General features: G+C 48.0%; 1 protein-coding gene across 1 annotated transcript in view; it reads right to left on the bottom strand.

The window, feature by feature from the left end:
• The window catches only part of TTC28 (tetratricopeptide repeat domain 28), a 716,021-nt gene extending 704,251 nt beyond the window's left edge, over positions 1 to 11,770 (bottom strand). Inside the window, exon 1 of the mRNA XM_056116601.1 lies at positions 11,584 to 11,770. Within this exon, the coding sequence (XP_055972576.1) occupies positions 11,584 to 11,685 (102 nt within the window). The 5' untranslated portion in view covers positions 11,686 to 11,770. The remainder of the gene's footprint in view (positions 1 to 11,583) is intronic.
• Positions 11,771 to 13,864: the final 2,094 nt, after the last annotated feature.

Here is a 13,864-nt window from a genome sequence, read left to right as displayed (position 1 = left end):
TATTACAGCAAGTAGAGTGCTTGCCTTTAACACAGCCAACCCGGGTTCCAACCCTGGCATCCCATATGGTCCCCTGTGTACTGCCAGGAGTAATTCCTGAGTGCAGAGCTAGGAATAACACCTGAATAATGCTGAGTGTGCCCCCCCACCAAAAAATTGAGTGGGTTAGTCATTAAAAATACATAAAGGTTTCTAGACAGTATCTATATAGGCTCACATATAAACATACAAAAATGCTCACATACAAAAAAGTCCCATCCAAATAAATTTTATATAATAATATATATTATATATGTACACATAAACTTATATACATCTGTATATGTAATGAAATGAGAACCTGTATATATATATGGTTGTTTATATGTAACTCTACTCATAATTCGCCAAAAGCTGAAAACAATGTTTATCAGCTATTAATAGAAAACAGACTTCAGGACATATGCAATGGAGAATTACTAAGTAATAAAAAGCTATAGTCTTCTGGGCTGGAAAAAAAAAAAGAATGGCAGGCGGGGGACTTGCCTTGGACAAGGCCAACCCAAGTTCTATCCCCAGCCCCATATGGTCCCCCAAGCGCTGCCACAGAGCGAGGAATAATCCCTGATTATAGCTAGGTATGGCCTTCCCACAAAAAAAAAAATCTATGGTCTCCTATTATATCTACTGACTTATGATAACATAATTACATGCATTTGTCAGAACTATGACACCTTTAATTGGTAAACATTATTTCATTCAAATATACCCAAGTAAAGCTGACTTTAAGACAACATTAGTGATTTTGTTTAGTTTTATTTACCTATTTATGGCTTTTGGAATCATATCTGACAAAGCTCAGGGGTTACTCCTGGCAGTGCTCGAGGACCGTATGGGATGCCAGGGATTGAACCGTTTAAGGCAAATGTCCTACCTGTTGTACTATCGCTCTGGCCCCTGTTTAATTTTACTGGCAAATATTAAATTTAATATATCTGTGGTTAAGTATATACATATGATAGGAAATATGTACAGGAAGGATTCAAGAAATAAATAAGGGTATCAGAAGGGCTGGAGCGATAGCACAGCGGGTAGGGCGTTCGCCTTACAAGCGGCCAACATGGCCGACCCGAGTTCGATTCCTCCGCCCCTCTCGGAGAGCCCGGCAAGCTACCGAGAGTATTCGCTATGCCAGACACAGTAACAACAAAGTCTCCAATGGAGACGTTACTGGGCCCGCTCGAGCAAATCGACGATCAACGGGAGGGCCTTTACCTTTTACCTTTACCTATCAGAATGGGGAGATAGCTCAAGGAGACGAGAGATGAAATGCTGTTTTGCTGGCAGAAGCCCTGAATTCAGTCCCCAGAACTAACTGGTCCTCCAAGCACCTCTGGAAGCAATCCCCCACTGAGCCTGGGGTTGTCCCCAAGCACCACAGGGTACAGATCCCCTATCAATAGGAACAATCACTCTAATCAATTATATACAAATATGTATTTGTTTGGGGCCACACCAAGGTGCTGAGGGCCTACTACCAACCCGGCGCTCAGGATCACTCCCAGCTGTGCGTGGGAAATACACAACCTAGGAACCAAACCTGGGCCTCCGACGTGCAAAGCATCCACTGCACCACCTCAGCTATCTCTCTGGCCCTGACTCTTGGTAACTTGACTGGAGTGTGTGTGTGTGTGTGTGTGTGTGTGCACGCGCTTGTCTTATACTTTGTAATTTGGTATAATGTGCACATGCAGCTTTTATAAAATAAAAATCGTTGTTTTTTTTTCTGGTGGAACACTGTATGACTAAAACCAATCACTAACAACTTTATAACTGTTATATTAAGGTGATTCAATTAAAAAAATCAAATAGTGAAAAAATATTTTTATTTTTTAATTTTTATTATCTAGTTCTTACTCTGGAGAACCTGGCAGGCTACCAAAAGTATCCTGCCCACACGGCAGAGTCTGGCAAACTCCCTGTGGTGCATTCAATATGCCAAAACCCAGTAACAATGATGGGTCTCATTCTCCTGACCCTGAAAGAGCCTCGAATGTGGCACTTCTTAAAATCTCAGGGCTAGGACGAAGGAGACGTTACTGTTGCCTGCTCGAGGAAATCGATGAACAACAGGATGACAGGGATACAGTGGTGGGGAGCAGCTTGGGGGTGTTCAGGTGCTATTCTTAGCTCTGTACTCAGGAGCGACTCCCAGCCCTGGCTTCAGGGGAACACTTCAGTGGTGCTCAGGGGACCTAAGTGGGTCCAGGGGTTGAACCTGAGCCAGTCATTTGCCAAACAAGCTCCTTACATCCAGCACTATATAGCTGAGATATCTTTTAAATAAAGATCAACCTTTAATAAGGCCCCAAAGCGGGAGGGATGAGGGAGAGAGACAGAGACAGAGAGGGAAAGACAGAGACGGGGGGAAGGGGGGGAGAAGAGGCAGGAGTGGGGTGATGGGAGGGAAACTGGGGACACTGGTGGTGGGAAATGGTGAAATGTACACTGGTGGAGAGACGGGTGTTGAAACATTATATGACTGCAACCCAATCATGAACAGCATTGTAACTATGAAAAAAATCTAATTATATTAAAAATCCACCTTTGATTTAATATTTTCTCACAGAAATGTTTGACCTATTCATCTAGGGGTTTGGAGGACATAAATTTTATCAGAGTTGTGATTTTTGGAGAGAAGCTGTTTATTGCTAAAATAATATTTTTTGTGCAAGCAATTGTTTTGTTTGGTTCGTATGAGTACACATTCAATGAGCAAGATCTGTTCCAAGCAATACATATGGATTGTATTGTGTCTCTGGTTTCTTCCAGTGGAACATGAATACCAATATATAGAAAAGACAGCGAAACAAAAGTGCAGCTGGGGCCTGGAATGTAACCCATGTGGCAGAACACATGCCATGTCTGAGCGGGGTCCTGGGTTCAAGCCCCTGCACCACATGGTCGCTCCCCAGCATTGCCAGATGTGGCCCCACAACAATCAAGTTTAAATTCAAGTGCTGGCCTTGTCCCTAGGGCTTTGGTGTTTGCAGCTCTGGGGAGCAAACCTGGGGGTCTCGCACATGCAAAGTGCTCTACCTCTGAGCTACATTCCCCTGCACCCCCCCTCCCAGCTAACAAAGTTTGTTTGTTTGTTTGTTTGTTGCTTTTTGGGTCACAGCTGGCAATGCACAGGGGTTACTCCTGTCTCATGCACTCAGGAATTACTCCTGGCGGTGCTTGGGAGAAGAACATATGGGATGCTGGGAATCAAACCCGGGTTGGCCTCTGCAAGGAAAACGCCCTACCCGCTGTGCTATTGCTCCAGCCCATGTTTGTTTGTTTTTAAATACCAATCCTTCAAAACAAACAAAAACTGTAAGTGCCAAATTTGTTAAATCATGTTACTTTAAAGAGGCTGGAAAGCTTCACACCCTACCAAGGTCACGAGCGGCTCTCCAGCATGGCCATGGCTCCAGAAGCACAAGGATTTAATGCAGAGCCCGGTAGCTTGCAGCAGAAAAGCGAATGAAGTGAATGGACTTTGCATTAATCCTTGGTACCATGCCTGCCTGGGAGGGAAGGGGTGTCGCTCCCTTCCGCCTTTTTCCCCCTGGGCAGCAAGATGGCAGCCGCCTCGGAGCTTTTTGGAAAGCCAGGTATGAGCCAGTGGCGACGGGCAACTGAAACCTCATGGGAAGGGGGGTGTTCTAGTTCATCCTTCAAGCCCTACCAAGGTCACGAGTGGCTCTCCAGCACGGCCATGCCTCCAGAGCCAAAGAAACCAATCTCGTAATTATCTGGCTCTTGGCAGAAATACCTCCAGGCTTAATAAGTAAAATATCAGAAATCCAAAATCACGCGGCCACTATCGCGGCCATGTGACATCATACGGTTCTTATAACTAACTGTAGAAAACAAATTATTTCACAATGCCTTTTCAGCAGTTCTGATTGTTGGGTGTAAACTCTAAACAATAATGGTGCATCTTTTGTCAAAATAATGAATGTAATCAAAGTAGAGTGTTAAGTAGAATACATCTGCCTCACAGGCAATGGGAGGGGTGTGGGGGGATATTGGGGTTCTTGGTGATGAAAAATAAGTACTAGTGAAGGGAAATGTGTTTGATCACTGCATGACCAAGACTTAAACCTGAAAACCTTGTAACTTTTCCCACAGTGATTCAATAAATTTATATTAAAAAAATAAAATAACTCAAATAGGACTGTCACTGTCACTGTCCTCCCGTTGTTCATCAATTTGCTCGAGCGGGCCCAGTAACGTCTCCATTGGAGACTTTGTTGTTACTGTGTTTGGCATATTGAATATATCACGGGGAGCTTGCTAGGCTCTGCTGTGCGGGCGAGATACTCTCGGTAGCTTGCCGGGCTCTCCGAGAGGGGCGGAGGAATCAAACTCGGGTGGGCCATGTTGGCTGCGTGCAAGGTAAACGCCCTACCCACTGTGCTATGGCCGAGTGGTAGCACAGTGGTAGGGTGTTTGCCTTGTGCGCAGCCAGCCGCCAGGTTCGATTCCTCCGCCCCTCTCGGAGAACCCGGAAAGCTACCAAGAGTAGCTCGCCCGCACAGCAAAGCCTGACAAGCTACCCGTGACATATTCGATATGCTAAACTCAAATAGAAACCTCAAAATATAAATAAATAAATAAATAAATAAATAAAATAAAGAGGCTGGAAAGACAGTGCAGCAGGTAAGGCCTTGTAGATGGCTGATCCAAGTTTGATTCCTAGCCCCCACATGGCTCCCTGAGCACCACTGGGAATAGCAAAAAAAATTAAACATTGTTTCTACTAAAAAAACCCAAAAAAGTAGGCCCAGAGTCATAGTACAGCAGGTAGGCTGTTGCAGCCAACCCAGTTTCTATCCCAGTAACACAAAGTTTCTCAGCCAGGGCCCTATGGCCAACTGTGGGCTCTGAGAATATTTGAAGCCACAGGTGAAAATCAAATCACTGTGATTCCCAAAGGCATTGTGGGACGTCAGCTAGGAATATAGGGAGTCACAGGGAGGAAATAAGGTTGAAAGGGGGCCAAGGATGGGAAAGGTTGAGAACGTGCTTTAGAGAACCTTAGATTCTAAATGGTTTTTATAATCATGTGGTATAAGATTTGGAGGGGAGGGTTTGGGGATTTTTTTTTTTGGTTTTTATTTTTGGCGGGGGGGGGGGGGGGTGCGAGGGTACACCCAGTCATGCCCAGTTACTCACGGCTCTACCCTCAGGAACACTCCTGGCAACATTCAGGGGACCATATGGGGTACCAGATATCAAACCGAGGTCAGACACATGCAAGGCAAACACCCTACCCACTGCACTATCACTCCAGTCCCTGTGGTATAAGATTTTGTCTTGCATGGTTCCTTAAACACTCACAGGGATTTCTTGAGCCATAGAAAAAGATGGGGACAGGAAGAGGTTTGAGGTTCTGGTTTGTGGTTTTTCCTTTGTGGTTTTCTTTCTCTCTCTTTCTCTCTCTCTTTATGTGGTTTCGGGTTTGTTTGGAGTGAGTCTGAGAGATTGTGCATGCATGCGTGTGTGTGTGTGTGTGTGTGTGTGTGTGTGCGCGCGTGTGTGCGCGCGCCTGCCCACTCATGTGCAGGAATGAGCACACACAGGATTTCATTAGCTTTCTGTTTTTGTTACTTGATTTTTTTTTTATTTTCTTGGGTTTTTTTTTTTGTTACTTGCTTTTAAATGCAGTTAATTAACAAAATAACTTTTTCCTAATTATCAAGTCTAACAAATGTATTGTTATAAATGCCTTCCTACATTCTCTTTTTTTAAAGAACTGTTTGGAATGAATATTATTGTCCTATTACACGTACAAGGACACTGAGATAGTTAATAATTAAGATTATTAAAGTCTTATAACTAGCATGTAGCAGAGCTAAAACTTAGATAGAATCACAGATCTGCAGCACTCTTACATTTTCAGAAACAATTCTTCCCATTTCAGGAGGAAGAGTAGAAAGAAAAGATTACTGCAAGATTACAATTAAATTATGGTTTGTTTGTTTTTTTACAAGTCCCTACAGTTAAGTTAAAAAATGCAGCCCAAGGGCAGGAGCGATAGTACAGTAGGTTGGGCACTTGCTATGCTTGTGACCAACTCAGGTTTGATCCTGGCATCCCATATGGTCCCATGAGCACTGCCAGAAGTGAGCCCTGAGCATCACCAGGAGTGTCCCAAACCCAAACAAAAATAGACGTAAGGCTGAGGGTGCAGGTCACAGGAATATAGGATGTGGGTTCGATCCTACACATACACACACACACAAAAACCACACCAATTAACTATATTTCTACTAGCAAACCGGTAGTAATAATGAAAAACGCTATGAAATTAAAATGTTAAATAGTTCTATATAAAACAGCATCAAATATGCATGTCGAAAGTAGACTATGGACTGAACATGTTTGCCACTCAATGCCTCTTTTGCAGACCACAACACCCAAAAGGAGAGAGAGAACACAGGGGATTGCCCTGCCACAAGGATGAAGAGGATGAGGAAGAAGAGGAGGATGAAGAAGACGAAGATGAAGAAGAGGATGATGATGATGAATAAGTCAGTTCTAGCGCAGTTTTTTTTTCTTGTCTATAAAGCATTTAACCCCCCTGTACACAACTCACTCCTTTTAAAGAAAAAAATTGAAATGTAAGGCTGTGTAAGATTTGTTTTTAAACTGTACAGTGTCTTTTTTTGTATAGTTAACACACTACCGAATGTGTCTTTAGATAGCCCTGTCCCAGTGGTATTTTCAATAGCCACTAACCTTGCCTGGTACAGTATGGGGGTTGTAAATTGGCATGGAAATTTAAAGCAGGTTCTTGTTGGTGCACAGCACAAATTAGTTATATATGGGGATGGTAGTTTTTTTCATCTTCAGTTGTCTCTGATACAGCTTCTACGAAATAATTGTTGTTCTGTTAACTGAATACCACTCTGTAATTGCAAAAGAAAAAGAAAAAAGTTGCAGCTGTTTTGTTGACATTCTGAATGCTTCTAAGTAAATACAATTTTTTTTATTAAAAAAAAAAAACAGCATCAAATAGAATAAAATATTTAAGAATAAAATTATTTAAGTTTCTTGAGCCACAGATTGGATCTCGGGCCTGAAATACATAAACTGTGTACCTATCACTGAGGTACAGCCCCAGCCCAGGAATAAACTTTAGAAAGAAATGCAAGACTTGGATCTGAAATCTACAAAACGACACTGAAAGGACAGAGTGAAGAGAATCCCTATAAAAATTTCGGATACTTTTTTGGCAGGAATGAGATGACCAGAGGCCAGAGCGATTCGGTTTATATGAGGTTAACCTGGGTTCAATCACTGGCATCCCTTATGGTCTCCCAAGCCTGCCAAGAAGGATTTCTGAGCACAGAGTCAGGAGCCCTGAGCACCACCAAGTGTGGTCCAAAAAAGCAATAATAAAAATAATAACCTAGAATCACAGAGACGGCTCAAAGGCCTGAAGCACCTAATTTTCATGAAGGCCAAGGTTAGATCCTGGCACTCCAGGGTTACCGCAGCACCCACCAATAGCAATCCCGAGTACCCCGCAGGAAATAGCCTTTGAGTACTGCCAGGTGTGTGTGTCACACACACACACACACACACACACACACACACGTGTGCGCGCGCACTCCCAGACACGGGGTTTCTTTGGGGATAGGGATGGAGATCTCATTCAGGAGGTAAGGCACTTCCCTTACATGTGGCTGCACCCAGGTTCAAATTCCTGGCACCTAAGCACTGCCATGGGTCACTCCTGAGCTGCACAGAGCCAGGAATAGCCCAAGTGCGGCCCCAAAATCCAAATTAATTTTTAAAATAAAAATTTAAAATAAAGGCAAACGTCTGACACTTGCCTTGCATGTTCGCGGCCAACCTAGGTTTGATGCAAGGCATCACAGGCGGTCACCTGAGCCCCCCCCCCCCCCCCCCCGCCCCAGGAGTGATCCATGGGCACCATCAGGTGGCCCAAAGAATTTTTATTTTTTTTATTTATTTTTTGCTTTTTTGGGTCACACCCGGCGATGCTCAGGAGTTACTCCTGGCTCGTGCACTCAGGAATTGCTCCTGGCGGTGCTCGGGGGACCATATGGAGTGCTGGGAATCAAACCTGTGTTGGTCATGTTGGCTGCGTGCAAGGCAAACGCCCTACCCGCTGCGCTATTGCTCCAGCCCCCCAAAGAATTTTTAAACATTTCAAAAAAAAAATAAAAAGAACTGAGGGACTGGGTACACAGTGCAATGCGTTTTTGCCTTGTAAAAGGCCGATCCTGGTTCAAGCCCCGGCATGGCATATGGTTCCCCAGCTTGGCCAGGAGTGATTCCCTAATCACAGGTCCAGGAGTAAGGTGTGTGCACCACCAGACTGTCCCTCCCGGAGATTTCCCCAAAATAAAGGACCTACTAAAAATCAAAGACACACAGATGACCAATAAGCAGATCCACACAAATAACTTACTAGTCATCAGAGAAATAAAAATCAAAATTCCAGGGAGATACTACTTTATACCTACTTGGTCGGCAAAGTTTAAAAGACAGAAGCATGCATTAGCAGAGAAACTGGGACATCCGCACACTTCTGGTGGGAACGTAAAATAATGCAGTGCTTTAGGAAACAGTTTGTCAGAGCCTCAAAAGGTTAAAAGAGTTACCATATGACCTGGTAATTCTATTCATATGAATATGCACGAAGAGAAACAAAAAACATATGTGCTTACTAAAACTAAAACTTAAGACACAAATGCTTGGAGCAGCAATATTCATAATAACCAAGAAGTAGGAAAAGTCCACGTGATTAACAACAAATGAATAACAAATGGGGTATATCCATTCAACGGAATATTATTTGGTAGGAAAGGGCAAGTGTAATAATACATATGACTATGTGATGCACCTAAAAACACTGCGCCAAGGGAAAAGAAGCAAGTCATGAAGGACTAAATATTGTAAAACTCCATTACATTAAGTGTAATGCAAAGATAGTACATTAGTTATTAGCAGGGACTGGGAGGAAGAACAAAAATGGTACTGTGCATTGGGAATTTTTGTGGGATGTGATGAAAATGCTATAATATAATGATCTAGAACATTTATAATGTATATATGATGTTGAACATTGAGTGAGTAAATTGTAACACCGTCACTTGTACACTATAGAGGTTAATTTTATGATAGGTAAATTATATAATTTTATGATAGGTAAATTATATCTTAACAAAGCAAGGTTGGGGGGCGCATTGGTAGGGGCACACGAGACAGTGCTCTGGGAGACACCTGGCATTGCAGTCTTTGAAAACTCGCCCGCACAGCAAAGCCTGGCAAGCTACCCATGACATATTCAATACGCCAAACACAGTAACAATTGTCACAATGGAGATGTTTCTGGGCCCACTCGTGCAAACTGATAAACAACGGGAGGACAGTGACAGTGACAGTCTTTGAGAAGCCGGAGTGATAATACAGCAGGCATGGCGCTTGCCTTGCACCACAGCTGTTCCGGGTTCCATTCCCCGAATCCCGTGTGGTCCTCAGAAAACCGCCAGCAGTAATTCCTCAGTGCAGAGCCAGGAGTAACCCCTAAACACTGTCCAGTATGGCCCCAAGACAAAAACAAAATACATCTGCAAAAAAAAAATTTTTTTAAAGTCATCTGCACACAGGCCAGAGAGAGCAGTACAGCGGGGCAAGGAAATGCACACAGTTTACAGCATTTGATCCGCAGCACTCCGTAACGCGCCCCAAGCCCACCAAGAATGATACCTGAGAGCAGTCAGGAGTAAGCCTGAACATAGCCAGGTGTGGCCCAAAACACCAAAAAAGGAAAAAGAAAAAGACATCCGCACAGATCTCAAAAATGACTTTGCAAATACAGCATCAACTTTTCGATGTTTCTTCTAAGGATGCAGTATCAACTCCTGTACTTTGTTTTTTGTCGCTGTTGTTGTTGTTGTTGTTGATCAAATCCAGGTGTTTGTATATGGACATGCCCAGCACTTCTCAGGGTTTTCACCTGACTCTGGAGCTCCTGGAAGGGTTCCAGGGAAGAAACTGAGGTAGGTCATGTGCAAGGCAAGTGCCCAAACACACTGTACTCCAGACCCTCAAGTTCAATTTTTTTTTGTGGGGGGAACCACAGCTGGAGTTGCTCAGGGGTTACTCCTGGCGGCGGTGCTTGGAGGACTATCTGGGATGCCTGAACTTGAACCCGAGTTGGCCATGTGCAAGCCAAATGCCCACTCATTACCAGATCTAATAATTTTGGCTTCCTATTCATATTCTTTCAAGTGAACACAGAAAAACTATGAAAACAAAAATCAACCCTTGAAATTCAACATAACTTTTTAAAAAACTGAAATATAAAAGAAATGTCAATTTCATTTTAGCATCTAGCATTCTTTCATCCTGAATCTGAGACGACAAACATAACTCAGGGACCTGAACAAATTGCTGACTTTCCTGACTGGATAAACAGCAATTCACATCTGCTTTGATGAAAATGTAAATATTTACCTGGGTCAAAGAGACAGAATTCTGTAAGCCTAGTGTTCCCAAAAGAGGAAGACAAAGTATCATGCTTTATTTTTTTTTTATTCAAAACTTTATTCAGGATTCATTTAATTTGGCTAGGGTAAAACACAGCCGACGGTTTACACTAAACAATGTATACTCCGCTCTTGCCTAAAACTACTGAAAACATGGCATTATAAAAGGGGGGGGGGGTGGTGAGCGGGAATCACTGCACGGGCTAAATCTGACACAGATACTAATCTCCAAACTGGCTCCTTAAAAGTGCCTGCGGGAGTCCTATTTTGGAAACTCCCCAAGTCCTTTCGTCTCCACGCGCATATTCTCGGAGCATCTCGTGGGGTGCCAAGCAGTGCGCCAGGGTGTCCTGGTGAGCTAGAAACGGCGCGGGCTGGCGCTCGCGGGACACTTTCCCCCAAGTTCGCCCCTTAAAAAAAACTTCGAGATCGAGCGTGAAAGGAAGGAGAAAACAAAATAACCCTCCTAGACGCGGCCCCCCAAGGGCCGCGGGGGGTGTCCGCCTTTGCCTTGCGCGCGCCCCAGCTCATTTCCTCCGCCCCGACGGCCGCGGAAACGCAGCGCGGGGGTGGGGGGGTCCCTCCCGGCTCCCGGGGCCGGGGCCACACCCCCGAGGCCCCCGCGGCTGCACGTCCTCCGCCCGCCCCGACGGCCCCCAACTCCCGCCGAAGCTGCCCGGGGCAGGGGGCAGAGCGTGCCCGCCACCAGCAGCAGCCGCGGCACGATGCAGCCGCCAGGCTCGCTCACCCGGGCCCGGGCCCAGCCGCGCCCGCACCTGGAGGGCCGCGGGCACCTGAGGCCGGGGGCGGGGCCGACACCTGTCTCGGCCGGGCCGGGGGCGGGGCGCGGGGGCGGCGCTGCCCGAGGGGCGCCCCGGGTCGCCCGCGCGCTCCCCCCGCCCCGGCACGGCCTCGCGAGCGCCCGGGCCGCGCCAGGCCCGGCCCGGCTGGCACCCCCGGAGTTCCACAAAGAAAGTCTCCCGGCCCGCGCCCCGCGCCCCGCGCCCCGCGCCCCGCGCGCACTCACCGGCGCCGGCGCCGGCTGCGACTCGGGCTCCCGCCGCCTACGGCTCCGTGCCGGGGCCGGCCCCGGGCTCGGCTCGGACGCCGGCGACGGCGACGGCTCCATCCCCGCGCGGGGCCCCGGCCGGCCGCGTCCGCCTCCAGCTAACGGTCCCGCCAGCCTAGGCGCGCGCGCCGGCCCCGCGCGCCATGTTCCCGCCGCGCACGCGCGCGCGCCCCCGCCGACGCCTCCCCGCGCCGGCCGCACCGCGCACGCGCGCCCCCGCCGCGCCCCCTCCCCGCGGGCCGCTCTTCCCGGCACGGCGCGCGCCCCCTCCGCGGCGGCCCGGCCCGGAGGGCTCACTCTTCCCGGCTGGGCGCCCCCGCCCGCCGGGCGGCCGGGGCATCCCCACCCCCCACCCAGGGGCCCAGCCCCCCCAGCCCGCCCCCCGCCTGGCATCGCCAGACTTGGGCACCGTGCACGTGGGGCGGGGGCTCGCGGGCCAGGAAGAAATGCCTCCCTCCCCGACCCCGCAAAAGGGTGCCACGGTCAGGGCGCCCCCACCCCACAACCTCCACCCCCCCGACGTGCACGCATGCAGGCACGTGCGCCAGCGTACTGAGGTGCACGGCGATGCCAGACTCCGTGCACAGCTCGAGGCATGCCACGGGCTTTCGTGGACGTCGCAAGGAAGGTCTGCAAAACTAAGACGCGTTGGAGGGTTCCAGAAAGAAGCCGCATCAAGTGTCCCAGGCCGTGTGGCAACTGGGTGGCAAGGCCTTCCGGAATTCGGTAATGGTAGAGGGGGCAACTCCCGGAGTGGTGTCTCGCCTCCACGTCTTCCAGATCGGGACGTCTTAAACAAGGGACCCGGCCAAGAGCCGGAGCTTTGGTTTCTGCAGCTCCAGAGCGGGCTCGGAGCCTTAGATCTGGCAGGGCTGGTGGCGGGAGCTTTGCAGGTTGATGCGGCTGCATCCCTGAGCACGGTGCCTGGCACGCCCCTAGCACCGCTGGAATCATCCTGGCCCTACGCTTCCAAAACTCCTAAAAGTTGCATCAAAGGGGCCTGGACTCCCAGACACTGCGGTATAATTAGCTGGGCGGGGTTCGCTCAACCTTGGGGCTGCAGAGACTCTTCCCAAACCTCTCTGAAAACCCTAACATTGGCAGAGGAGCGACAGCACAGAATGACTTTCCCCACTGGCCGTGAAGAGACAAGTTTCCAAGGATCCCTTGCTGTTTGTAGAGGGTTGCACTCATTAATCTGGCCTTTTTCAGATACAAATGACAAAACAAGCCAATCTGTAGAAGCCAGTAAGTACCCATCAAGTAATTGAAAAATCCCGGGGTGGTACCACACTACCAGACAGAGCCTGACCCAGGTGCTCAAACAAGAACGTCTTTCTCTGATCTCTTCTCTCAGCTTTGCTTCCCAGGAATGACTTCATCCTCATGCCATTCTCTCCACAACGTCGTGACCACTTTTCCCAGTTCCTATCTGACCAGAAAAGCAGGCGCCGTCTCCCACCAGTTCCAGCCAAAGCCTTAGGGTTGATTCATACGAGCCGTCTGGGTCACATGTTCCTACCTGAGCCAATCACGGAAGAGGAGCACAACAGCGTCTAAGGCACGCCAATCAAGGACGAATAAAAATCACCGGTAGAGGGGCTGGAGCAATAGCACAGCGGGTAGGGCGTTTGCCTTGCACGCAGCCAACACGGGTTCGATTCCCAGCATCCCATATGGTCTCCTGAACACCACCAGGGGTGATTCCTGAGTGCAGACCAGGAGTAACCCCTGTGCGTCGCTGGGTGTGACCCACAAAGCAAAAAAAAAAAAAAAATGACCGGTAGAGAGTCAAAGAGATAGTACAGCGGGTAACCCCTGAACATCGCCGGGTGTGGCTCAAAAACAAACAGTGGTAGAGAATATTTTATCGCTATCTTCTAGGAAGGGGTAAGATCTGCCACTCCAAAAGGACATAGAGTAGACGCGCGAGGGTGGGAGGGGGCTAGAGGATGCTTACTCTGTAGAAGAATAGAGATGCGATTACCATGGGGACCCTCAGATGTAGGGCCAGCAACGAGAACTGTTCACTGCCCCATCATTGAACTTCAGGGACTTAAGGAGCACACACTTATTTTTCAGAAGGCAGCAGAGACTTTTTCTCACAAGACCTGGCCCTCCCCTTCTCGCCTACCTGCCCTAGGCAGTTCGTCACAGGATCTCAACTCTCCACCCATATTTTCTTGCTCCCCCAAAAGTTGATTAGGTGCAGAGCCAGGAGTAGCTGCTGAGCACTGCT

This window comes from Sorex fumeus, unplaced genomic scaffold (genome assembly GCF_029834395.1).
Source record: "Sorex fumeus unplaced genomic scaffold, SorFum_2.1 ptg000032l, whole genome shotgun sequence".
Lineage (NCBI taxonomy): Eukaryota > Metazoa > Chordata > Mammalia > Eulipotyphla > Soricidae > Sorex > Sorex fumeus.
This window is presented reverse-complemented; position numbering and strand designations above follow the sequence as displayed.